This window comes from Quercus robur, chromosome 2 (genome assembly GCF_932294415.1).
Source record: "Quercus robur chromosome 2, dhQueRobu3.1, whole genome shotgun sequence".
Taxonomy (NCBI): Eukaryota; Viridiplantae; Streptophyta; class Magnoliopsida; order Fagales; family Fagaceae; genus Quercus; species Quercus robur.
The window spans coordinates 68,996,969-69,008,743 of record NC_065535.1 but is presented as its reverse complement, the minus strand read 5'-3'; the positions used below and the strand labels follow the sequence as shown (position 1 = coordinate 69,008,743).

General features: G+C 33.9%; 2 protein-coding genes and 1 long non-coding RNA gene across 4 annotated transcripts; 2 read left to right on the top strand and 1 right to left on the bottom strand.

The window, feature by feature from the left end:
- The first annotated feature begins 763 nt into the window (after positions 1-763).
- LOC126714734 (uncharacterized) lies at positions 764-5,189 on the top strand. The gene is made up of 5 exons (XM_050415011.1): positions 764-1,450; positions 2,447-2,483; positions 2,602-2,838; positions 2,941-2,988; positions 4,508-5,189. The coding sequence occupies exons 1-5, from the start codon at positions 1,149-1,151 to the stop codon at positions 4,988-4,990; spliced, it is 1,107 nt and encodes a 368-aa protein (XP_050270968.1). The 5' UTR covers positions 764-1,148; the 3' UTR covers positions 4,991-5,189.
- Positions 5,190-5,908: 719 nt separating this feature from the next.
- On the bottom strand, positions 5,909-9,861 carry LOC126714733 (glycerol-3-phosphate dehydrogenase [NAD(+)]). The gene is made up of 11 exons (XM_050415010.1): positions 9,388-9,861; positions 8,881-8,957; positions 8,722-8,794; positions 8,061-8,278; positions 7,873-7,980; positions 7,542-7,605; positions 7,421-7,458; positions 7,224-7,344; positions 7,092-7,146; positions 6,960-7,008; positions 5,909-6,512 (listed from the first exon to the last, which is right to left on the bottom strand). The coding sequence occupies exons 1-11, from the start codon at positions 9,710-9,712 to the stop codon at positions 6,330-6,332; spliced, it is 1,311 nt and encodes a 436-aa protein (XP_050270967.1). The 5' UTR covers positions 9,713-9,861; the 3' UTR covers positions 5,909-6,329.
- On the top strand, positions 6,509-7,540 carry LOC126714735 (uncharacterized). 2 transcript variants are annotated; one of them, XR_007651668.1, is made up of 3 exons: positions 6,509-6,875; positions 6,981-7,036; positions 7,226-7,540. It is a non-coding gene; the product is annotated as an uncharacterized LOC126714735 (long non-coding RNA). The 2 variants fall into 2 exon arrangements; XR_007651667.1 differs by lacking the exon at positions 6,509-6,875 and having other exon boundaries at positions 6,915-7,036.
- Positions 9,862-11,775: the final 1,914 nt, after the last annotated feature.

The window sequence follows — 11,775 nt, the reverse complement described above, 5'->3', positions numbered from 1 at the left end:
GTTAATGAATCTCCAAACGGCCGTCCAAAACAGTCAATACTAGTACACATGAAATCTTCACAAGTGGTCCATACTCCATGCTCCATAGTTATCTTAAAATCTTGGATCTTAAAATCTAAAAAAGAGTACTTTACTTACAATTAACGCCATTATTATACTGTTTTTGAACGAATATTAACCATAATAGACCATGATTGATATACAATAAAAACAATATAAAAAATAGTTTTATGTAAAAATGATGGTATTAATTGTAATTTATTATCTCAGATATTCTGAAAAAGAGCGTTTTTTTATTTTATGTCTATAATGTTATTGAAAGTTAACTATCTAACGTAATTTATCCGAACTTGTTTTACACGGTTGTGATTAAGAGAGGTAGAAATATCTAAATTAATATTTATTAATATCTTGGTCAAAAAAAAATATTTATTAATATCTAATTTTTGATTAAAAAAAATAACATGATCAAATCAACGGCTATATGCATTCAAATCAAGTCCAAAATGACAACTTATCTAGTCCACAAAGTATGACGTGCTATTTGGGTTTAACGGTACACATCCATCACCATTAGCCACTATTGGCAAAGCTTACTTCTTAGTTCTTATACAAAAGTAAGTTGTAACTTCTTAACCCCTATATAAATTTATGTCTAATCTCCCGTGACCCCACCAACATCATTAAGTTCCCATGGTCCCAAAGTTAAAAAAAGAAAGCATAGTAAAAGCAATCTAAGATCTCTCTCTCTCTCACACACACAAATTTAACATTTCAATATCTCTTTTTTCCCCCAATAGCCACCACCATAGAAACAAGCAAGCTCACTTTTTTTTATTCTCTCTTTTCTCTCTCTCTCTCTCTCTCACTCTTTTTCTAATGCCAAAAAGTTTAATCTTCTGGAAAAAAGAACAGAAAAGAGAAAAAAAATTGAAGAATGGAATGTCGATCTAAAACCCATTCACTCTTTAACTAATAATAAACAAAACTAAGCCACACCCCTCCCCCCCTCCCCTAAAAAAAAAAAAAAAAAAAAAAAAAAAAAAGTTTAGTAAAGAAAAGAAAAACAGAGATAGAAAGAAACAGAGTCACAGAGAAAAACAGAGAGACTGAAACAGAGTCACACACACAGAGAGAAAGAGAGAGAGATGGGTGGGGTGACTTCGTCGATGGCGGCCAAGTTCGCCTTTTTCCCGCCGAACCCACCTTCGTATAAGCTTGTGAAAGACGAGCTGACTGGTCTTTTGCTTCTCAGTCCCTTTCCTCACCGTGAAAACGTTGAAGTTCTGAAATTGCCTACTCGGCGAGGCACTGAGATTGTTGCTATCTACATTAGGCACCCTATGGCTACTTCTACTCTGCTTTACTCTCATGGAAACGCCGCCGATCTGGGCCAGATGTACGAGCTCTTCATTGAATTGAGCATCCACCTTCGTGTCAATCTCATGGGGTACTCTCCAACTCTCAATTTTAGCTTCTCTTTTTTCCTGTGCAAGATTTGAGCTTCTTGCTGCTTTCCTCTCATTGATTTCTTGGTTTTGGCATCTGGGTATTTGAAATTTTGAGCTCTTTTGTGCTTTCCTCTTACTAATTTTTTGAGTTTTGGTAAATGGGTTTTTTAGTGGTTCTTGGGTTTTAGATGTAGGCTGATTTCGATTCTGTGTTTGTTTTTGGTTTGTAAGAAGTGGGGGGATTGGGAATTCTGTGTTTTAAGGTCGGGTAGTTGAAAAATAGCTGGAAATGAAGATTTGGTTGCTATACATGTAGTTCTAGTATGATTTAATTAGGCTTCTAGATTCAATTGGAGTGTAAGATTATATAATTTGTGTTGCTATTTCTTATATTTAGAATTGAATTTTATTTAGATGAGATTAGTTTTTGTGTGGAGGTTAGGTTCTTTGATCTGCCTGACTACCTTTTCCTTCATCTTAAGTAAACATGTGCCTTTCCCTTTGTGTACTTAAAAAAATACACCTAAGATAGTGGTAACTTTACCTTTTGCAATGCCGTTTGATCAATTGAACTCTACTAGAATTGGGGAGTGGGTTCCGGCACTTTTTGATGATTTTAAAACTTACAACAAAAAAGGAAAAAAAGAAAAAAGAAAAGAAAAGAAAAGAGAATACATAAATAGGTGTAGCTTTGTGACTGTTGTGGGGAATAACTTGATCTTTCTGTATTAGTTTACTACATGATTACTTACTTGTGCCTATGTTTACTGCGGATAGGCATCCCATGCTAAGTATCTGAGTACGGTATGGTTCACAAGTTTCAAGTGTGGGTGTCTTATTGGATGTGATTATGATATCCTTGTTGGGGAGTGAAAACTTTGTACCTTTTTTGTTGATGTAACTGCTGAACCAAGAGTGTATTCTTAGTTATGGACAAAGTGATGATCTGAGCATAAAAATGGCAGTTTTCTGATAGACATTGATATTTTTTGCAGGTATGATTATTCTGGGTATGGGCAATCATCTGGAAAGGTTTGTTGGAAATTTGGAATATTTTTTTGCTACAAAACTATCTATTTCTGTAAATTATGTGGCACTAGTGGTAGCAACTGAAGCACCATCTAAAGTAGATGTCTTTTCTGTGTGGCAGCCTAGTGAGCAGAATACATATGCAGATATTGAAGCTGCATATAAGTGTCTTGAAGAGAGCTATGGTACTAAGCAGGAGGATATCATCCTTTATGGGCAATCTGTTGGAAGTGGCCCCACTTTGGACCTTGCAGCTCGACTGCCTCAGTTAAGAGCAGTTGTTCTGCACAGTCCCATACTCTCTGGCTTAAGAGTTATGTATCCTGTAAAGCGTACATATTGGTTTGACATTTATAAGGTAATATTTGCTCATTTTACCTTGTATAATTATTTGGCTTAATTTATACATTTATGGTTTCTTTGATCTAATGGGATGCTGTTTTATGTTGTTTGTGTGCAGAATATTGACAAAATCCCACTGGTTAATTGTCCTGTTCTTATCATTCACGTAAGTATGCTACTCTAAATGTTTTCTGTTTTTATAACCAAACATACTATAAAATCACACCCGTAATGCGTCGATTTACGAGGCACTATTTCATAAATATGACCCAGTTGATTCTTTATATGCTGCAGATTGTAATATAATTTGATATAGTGGAAGTTAACATCCTTTTTATATAGCTCAAAGATCTTTAATCTTTAAATTGATCATGTAATGAGGAATTTGCTCACTATGTTAATGTTTCTGGTTACATGTGTCATTCATCTTTAATCGTCTGTGCTTCTTAATACTTCTGCACCTGGCCATTTTCATAAAAAAAAATTTCCCCTGTAGTATATGTTCATTACGGGAAAACATGTTTGCCTTTGAATTGAGGAACTTCATATATTATTTTCTTTTTCTTCCTTCTGAATGTCTTATTGCATCTGTACAATCTTATTTATCACTAATTTTGCCTTTCATGTTGTCCCATGTCAGTTAGGTTCTAGACTAATTCTTTTCAATCAAGCCTGATATAACTAGCACTGCATTTGTCTTTTGGCCCATGAAGGGATTCAAACCCAACATCCAAACAAGAAGATTACTGTCGTGTTAGTAAGCACTAATTTCCAGTTTAGGAGGATAAGCAATTTAGACACTATGTTAATTATGGTTCATAAAAGAAATACTGCTGCATCTGAAGCACCCTTCATCAGCCCAGTGAGTAAACTTAGGGATGAGTTGAGTTGCTTTTCTAAATTAGTGTTTGGATGGTTAACACATTTTCCAGGTTCCATTATTTCAGAGGATTTTATATTGATGTGTCCATTTTGACCTTTAGAGGGATCATAGAATAATTAATCAAAGAAGGAAAAGAATTGAGTGTAGACATTATAGAAAGAGAGTGCCTTCCAGTTTGCTTTTCTTCTATTTAGTTTCATGTCTCTTTCTTGGGGAAAAAAAGTGTGAGGAAATTCTGGGAATTGCACATTCAATTTAGTGACATCACATTAGTTATTTAGACATTCAAAAATAGAAAAATGCTAAAGCTACTACCAATTTTCCACAAGAGCTTACAACTGACATGGCAATGAATGTTTTTGGCGTTACATCAATAACATAATAAATTCCTAAATTGCTTAGTTGTTTGTTTAAAAGTTGGCACATCAGTTTGTAAGGACTATATAATAAAATTTGCAATAGTTGTAAGATCACTCTAAGGGATACATTATTAGTGGGTAGCAGGAGTGAACCCACATTCCTTAGCTCAAATCTTCCCTTCGCCCTCCGCCTGGTGCCAAACATATCAAAAAATATATATTTCTAATCCAATATTAATAGCTTTTTCTTCTGTAAAATCTTCTAAGGTTAATGAGCCATGGTCTTTCCTCTCTTAGGGCATTCATTTATAAGTAAGCATTTATAATCACAAGTAGATTGTTTGCTTCCCACCAAGAGAGTTTTCTGAAATAAGTGAAAATGCTACCACATGCTGGTATAAATTATTTCTTTTGTAGTCTGACTCTTTTATATCCTTTTGTAGGGGACTTCAGATGAAGTTGTTGATTGCTCCCATGGTAAGCAACTCTGGGAACTGTGTAAAGAGAAGTATGAACCACTATGGCTTAAAGGGGGAAACCACTGTGATTTGGAGCTCTATCCTGAGTATATCAGGCATCTGAAGAAATTTATATCAACCGTTGAGAAGTCTCCTTCCCAAAGATACAGTTCCAGGAGAAGCACAGACCAGTTTGAGCAACCTCGAAAGAGTACTGATGTATTTGAAGTTTCTAGAAAGAGCACTGATCGGAGAGAGAAACCAAGGCAGAGCACTGACAGGCCTGAAAAACTGAAAAACCTGTCTAGTAATGTTGATAAGCTAGAAAAATTAAGAATCTCTTTTGACCATGTGGAAAGGTCTCGGAGAAGCGTGGATTGCCACGAGAAGTCTCGAAAAAGCATTGACCACCAGTTGGAAAGAGCACGGAAGAGTGTTGACCGGCTGGATAGAATACGAACTGGGTAATTTTTCTTATAACCAGTTGTAAAATTCATCAATGGGTTTGGTGTTGTGGGAAAATTATTTGGGTTTTTTTTTCCCTTCTTTTTTTGATCTTATTTTATGGTTTTCCAGCTGTGTAGTTTGGTTTATGGCAATTCTATAATAACTATGGTACGAAATGAGAAAGGGTATGGTGTTACAATGGGATTTCTCTTTCATTTTAGATTGTGACTCCATTTTCTCTAATTTTTCAGTTTTCAGTCTTTCTATATTTGACCCAGATTTTCCTCCAGTCAATTATACCCAACACTTAAAAGTAGGATCCCCTCTGCTAATGTATTTTCTACCAATCGTGTAACTGTGGGGGAAGGGGATTGGGGTTCTTGATTTGTAACTGCATGGGATCCAAGTAGAATGAGTTTCCCTCTGACTCCCCCTGCAAGATGAAGAATTGCAATATGAGTTTGGGGTCCATTAAAACCATGTGGTTGGAAGAAATTTCTAGTTAAGGCTCATATCTCAAGCATGTCTGGGAGCTCAAGTAGATTCATAGTGTACCCGCCCATATTAAGCATGAAACAGCTTTAATTCTTAAGCGCCATGAAATGTAAATGGGAAGTAATGACTCAACTCTCAAGGCCTGCAACTTGTGCTGCTAATAACTGATGATTTTAAGCTCAATTCATCTATGAGTTTCTTGGAATCACAAAAATATATGGTAAAATCGGTTAATTGTGAAATTCGGGTGTTTTCCCAGTTTTCCAATTGCAGGCTGCTTGGAGAAACTCCCACCCTTACCACTCGGCTGCCTGGTATGCCAAACATCTTGCGGTTCTATAGAACATCTGTTACATACTTGATTTAAGGAAGATGATGCAATTTGACTGTCAGATATAATCGAACTCAGGAAAGAATACCCTGAATTGGTTAATAAGATTCAGCTATTCTCCTAAAAGCTGGAGAGTTTACTCAAGAGTATAAGTTCATTTATAAGCTGGAAAGAATACCGTGTTTCATTGAGTTTGATGATTATTATCATTCTGCGTGTCACATAATAAACTTCGTGTCATCTGTAGTAGTACTAAAGAACATTTCAAAGTTTGTGTAAAGTGAAAAAAGAAAAAGAGTACGTAATAGGAACTTTCAAAACGTGTTAATTTCCATCCTACTTTTAATGGAAACAAGCCTGAAGCTCCCTGAAGTGCTGCCTCTCAACCCTAATCTCTTGTTGCCATAGTGTCATATATATTTTTGCTATTCCGATGTTTCACCTAGTTCTGCTGTTCTTGCGTGACACATAACTGGAGAAAAGTCTGCTATAATTTTTGTGTGAAATATATTGTTTGTTGTATCCAAGGAACAGTTAACAGTATTGGGTAGAGCCATCTAACAGCTCAAATCTGGGTTTGCGCTCACTATGCTCAACTATGGCTGATGGTGGAAGACGACCGATGCAGATCTCATGCACTGTTGCAAATAGTGGAAACAACTCTAGCCATCCACGGTGCCCTAAAACCTCATAAACCTCTCTAGCAGTCGAAACACCCTTCAGGAAAGAAGAAAACTAGATTAGCAGAAGAAAATTAGAGTATTCAGAATCCAAATAAAAGTATAAATACATTTGTTCTTTAGGATTTTTTTTTCTTCTTCTAATTTTGGCTAGCTGTTTGATTTCTGATATTTATACACTTGTTGTTGGTCATAAAATACATTCTGCACTTTGTAAATTTGTATTTACCATTTAACATGACTGCATTTATGAACTCCAGAAACTAAAATGTTATGAATATGATAATTGATATGGAAATTAGGATTTTTTATTTCTATAAGTTTTTAAGGTACAGGAACAACAAGGCTGCTGGTGTGTGTAAAATAATGTTGCAATTATTTAGTTCCAGTTTTCAAATCGGTACTCCTCTCTTTTATTTGATATTAGTTTTCTTTGCCCAGACAAATTCAGCGCTTTGTTATAGTTATAGTTTCAAATATAAACCTGTAACTTCTGGCCCTGCAGCATCTCTGCTTCAAGCTTGTCAAATGACCTGCGGACAAAAGATAGACTGGTGACAGGTGAATTTTTTACATTTGTGACATGACAATTACACACCAGACAGTTAAGATTAACCTTTTCCCTCCATTCTTTGCAAAAGCCTCTGCAACTTTTCTGTTCCTTCCTCCCACTGCCATACATGAAATGGTTACAATAAAGAAAATTTTTGCTCTAAAAGAAATTAAAGGAAATTATCTGCTTCCTTACAGCATGTTGTAATCAGATCAGCTACACCACAGCTCTCAAAGAAGGTGGTATCCTTGACAGATGAAAACAACAACTTGGAAAACGCCTTCATCTCTCTCAAGCCAATTCTCATGATTGCAGCCTATGCATACATAAACAAGTAGAGCGCATTAGACACTAAGAAACTTCTAGCTAAGTTGAGTATTGTTTGCACTTACTTTTGTATTATTCCCCATCTCCAAGCCATCCACAAAACCTGTCCCATCAGTGAATTAATTCCTTCATTACTTATTAAATTTGTTTAAAGGAGAAGAAAAAGAGCTAAATTGTACTACTAACCTGCTGCTAAGGCCACAACGTTTTTCAGGGTCCCACATAGTTCAACTCCTTCCACATCTTGGACCTATTTGATAATGTCATATGAAAAATTACGAACAAAGCATGTCTTAGACAGTGATTTGATGTGCATCTAATCATAACCCACGTAAAAAATGGCAGTTTGACTTTTTATGTTTCTGCCGTATTAAATCTTCCTATAAATCACTCTAAGACAATTCCTTTATTCAAGTCAAGGTTTTTGTGAATGATTTAGAATTATGGTACTTCATATTACTTGCTAAGTAATTTACAAAATTGATTTTTATCAATTGAATGTGTCTATTGCACTCACAGCTGTGACTAAGAAATAGGGAGTACTAAACAGTTGAACCCATTTCTCTGCAATTTCTCTGTTCTCTCTGTATCCAACTGTCGCTTCACTAAACTTCTCCGTGGCAATCTGCACATTAACCTCTAGTATTAGAAAATGAGCCAGCACTTGAATTGCCAAGAAGAATGATGGAAAATCCTATTAATTACCTCGTTAGCAATGTTGGCCCCCATTAGGACACAACAATTAATCCCTAATTGCTCAGAGATGAGAGAAGAGATCATGCATGGGCCTTCCATCTTGACCTCCATCCCTTTGATGAGGGAAATAGCCTGCACATCTCCATTTATTTTCCCAACAAGCTTCCTACATATTCCCTCCATAAATTGATGTGGGGTCACAAAAACCAACATGTTTGCATCCTTCACTGCATAATGGATAATACCCCCATCAGAACAACAAACCAGGTGATCACATGAGAACCATAGGGTAAATTATATTTTTCCTCCCTGAAATTTGGTGTAGGTACAATTTTGGTTCCTCATATTTGGTGCTTGAAATTTCAAAAAGAGAACAATTTGGCCTCTCCATCTATTTTTTAGTTAACAGGATTAATGGGACGCTGAAGCACCCCATTTTTTAGGGACCAAGTCAAACCAAGCACCTATTTTAGAAACCAAAATCAAACTGAGCTCATAGATGGAGGGATGAAATTATTTCCTTTTTGAAATTTCAGGAACCAAATCCAAACCTTTTAAATTTGAAGGACCAAAATTGAACATAACCCAAATTTCAGGGACCAAAAGTATAATCTACCATATGAATATTACAAGATAGACAGGACACTCGGCAAAAACAAGAAACTCATACCAGCATTTTCAAGGTCTGGGTCTGCAACAACATTTTTTCCAAGCTTAATACCAGGGAGATATTTCACATTTTCCTGTTAAAGAAACCAAGAGATTACCGTGTAGAAATATTGCAAAAACACAGATAATAATGAAGTGATGCAGGTTATAAAGTGTTTACATTGGTAGAGTTGATGACATCTGTGAGCTTCTCACCACTTGGTAATATTTCCTCAAAGACCCACATCCTCACTTCATCTGAATTTCATTAAAAAAAAAAAAAAAAAAAAAAAAAAAAAAAAAACTCAAATTGGGTTTTCATTGAAACATATTTTTGGTTGCTGACAAAGGTAGCAAAAGCAAAAGAAATCAAAATTCTTTATATAAAATTGTCCAATTCTATAGAAGCTCAATTCGAAACTATGTTAAATAACAAATATTTTGGTAATTGGCGTGGCTTTTGAAGCATTCTTCATCATTAGAAAACAAATGGAACGATAAGAAATGAGCAAGACATGAATAATAACAATGAATCAAATCTATATTTGCTAGCTTATATGTATGCATTACAACAACAACCAGGCCTTGGTCTCAAAATTTTAGGGTCGGCTATGAATTCTCAAAAGAATAGTCAGAGTCAACCACATGTATAACTTATATATAGCATATAAAAGTAAATAGTAAATACCATGGAAAGAGGAGAGCCTAAGGGTGTTGGAGGCAATGAGCTTGGAAGCCACACTGCCCCAGTTGCCACTACCAACAATGGTGACTTTGGATTCATAATTGGAGAAGTGGGCATTGTTTTGTGAGGCGGCGGCGGCTTGTTCTTGTACGGGTTCCGCTTGTGGTGGTGGTGCTCCACCTTGGGCTTCAAATGCTGGAGCCATGAAGCGAGAGAGAGATGTGAATGTGAATGATGGGTTGTGTTGGAAACGAGAGGGAGAGAAACGGAGATGAAGACCAAGACTTGCGCTCGCAAGAGAGAATATAAGAGGAAGAGGGCGGCTCATTTGGGCGGAGATGCCATTGCCATGAACACAACTTTCGTCACAAACTATGCCTCGTGTATCACTGTTAACAATCTCTGGCGATCTTTTCTATGTTTTTTAATGTTTATGCAAATATGGTTGTGTGGATATGTGGCAAGTAAGGGGGGATCAATTAGCAACCATAAAAAGACAGTTTTGTAGTTCAACATATAGTTAATGTGTTTTGCAAAATTTTGAGGCTATCAAATATCAATAGTAATGTTTTAATCAAATGTTTAAATTTTAAATTTTTATAGTTCTCTAATTAAGCAAAGAAAATAAATTTATAAATTAAATAATAAATAATATCTAATTATCATAAAATTTAACACATATATTAAGAACATAAAAATATATACTCAAATGGCTAAATTTTCAAAATATATAGTCATATTAATTTTTTTTAATAGGAGTTATAGCCTATAGGCATTAGTTACAACCAAGTTTGTAACCAAATTTTATCATTTTTTTAAGTCAAAGTTTGGCTTTAAATGTTTAGAGCTTTGGGCTCCAATCAATAAGGGTAAGACTTAAGTACAGTACTTAGGTGCTATTCCTTAAGTTTTGCTCTTAAAATTCTATCATGTGGAATTTTTTCATGAAATGGAAGTGTATTTTTTAGTTAAGTAACCACATGACAAAATTTTAAGAGGAGAACCTAAGAAACAACACTTAAAGTATTGCACCTAAATTTTGTCCAATCAATAATAGGAAGATTACATTTGTCCTTATCATGTATGATACATATGGCTCACTTAAACCAACCAACCAAATGAATCATGTGCATTACATATGATAATACACGTGTTATCTTTCTATCGGTGGTTATAGCCTCCAAACATATTTGTAGCAAAACCTTTTTTTTTCTTTTTCTTAATGTACAAAAATGTTTTCTACAAAGTATAAAAATATACATTAAAAGAGAGAAAAGTAAATATCCATTAGTTGTTCATACGTTGTATAAATTAATTAAAATAAAGACATGTAAATCAAATAAAAAAAATCAGTAATGTTTGAAATTGAATAATAAAATTATCTTAAAATATATCATTGAAACCATCAAGTTTTTATTAAATTTTAATTTTATGTTAAATATATAAAATAACTTTAAATAAATAAATAATTAAAAAAAAATCTTGAAATATTTACTGACTATAATAATATTTTTAATGTATTTATATAGAAAATAAATGAAAGATATACTAGGACTGTGTAAAGATTGATTTTGAGTCATATGTTTCAAGCACAACTTATGATGTGACTCAAAATTGGTCAGGGAGCTTTTATGTGTGTGTATATAGGCAAAGCTTAGAAAAAATTTAATCAGATTCTACGATTGAATCTAATTTTGCACCATGTGTCCTAAATTACTTATTTTTAAAAAGAGTTTTATTTTTTAATTTGGAATAAAATGTGGGGACCATATCATAAATATTCATCCAAGTAAGTTATTGTGTACAAAAACTAAAGAGTTTAAAATTAATGAACATAAAAAAAATTAAAAAATTGACAATTTACATTTTTTTACCTAATAATATTTTTATAAGACTTTTTAAAGAGTTAAAAAAAATATAAAAATGACTATCAATAATATTTAAATTATATATATATATATATAAAAATTATATTATGTATCTTAATGTATATTTAAATCACAAGCTAGTTTATATAATACATGCCCTTTCGATGTGGTATGAAGAAATGTTTGATGAGCATTATTTTCTTGCGTTTGATTTATGACATTTACATTAGGATGTTGTTAATAGATAATATCTATTACTCTAAATGCATGTAATATCACAGTTATAACATGTGGATCTCACGAGTCTTACACATTATGTGAGTGTAATATTGCTTGCATCTTACAAAACATTAAATACTTCTTAGCCACAAAGAATTAAGCATCTAGTAACTTATTGACTATTTTTAAAAGAAACGAAATTGCAAGATACAATTTTGTTTCTAAATTATACTTAAAATTTCAATAGCACCCATGAACTATCAATTATTTCAAATGGATTAATTTAGTTAAAAATAAAATAAAT

What these genes read in the sequence shown, in the direction of transcription:
- LOC126714734 (XM_050415011.1), top strand. Translation starts at nt 1,149, where the DNA reads ATGGGTGGGGTGACTTCGTCGATGGCGGCCAAGTTCGCCTTTTTCCCG. An exon ending in CTTCGTGTCAATCTCATGGG is followed by an intron (nt 1,451 to 2,446) that starts GTACTCTCCAAC and finishes TATTTTTTGCAG; the next exon opens with GTATGATTATTCTGGGTATG. An exon ending in ATGGGCAATCATCTGGAAAG is followed by an intron (nt 2,484 to 2,601) that starts GTTTGTTGGAAA and finishes TCTGTGTGGCAG; the next exon opens with CCTAGTGAGCAGAATACATA.
- LOC126714733 (XM_050415010.1), bottom strand. Translation starts at nt 9,712, where the DNA reads ATGAGCCGCCCTCTTCCTCTTATATTCTCTCTTGCGAGCGCAAGTCTT. An exon ending in CGTTGTGGCCTTAGCAGCAG is followed by an intron (nt 7,459 to 7,541) that starts GTTAGTAGTACA and finishes CTGATGGGACAG; the next exon opens with GTTTTGTGGATGGCTTGGAG. An exon ending in GCAAAGAATGGAGGGAAAAG is followed by an intron (nt 7,009 to 7,091) that starts GTTAATCTTAAC and finishes TTTTGTCCGCAG; the next exon opens with GTCATTTGACAAGCTTGAAG.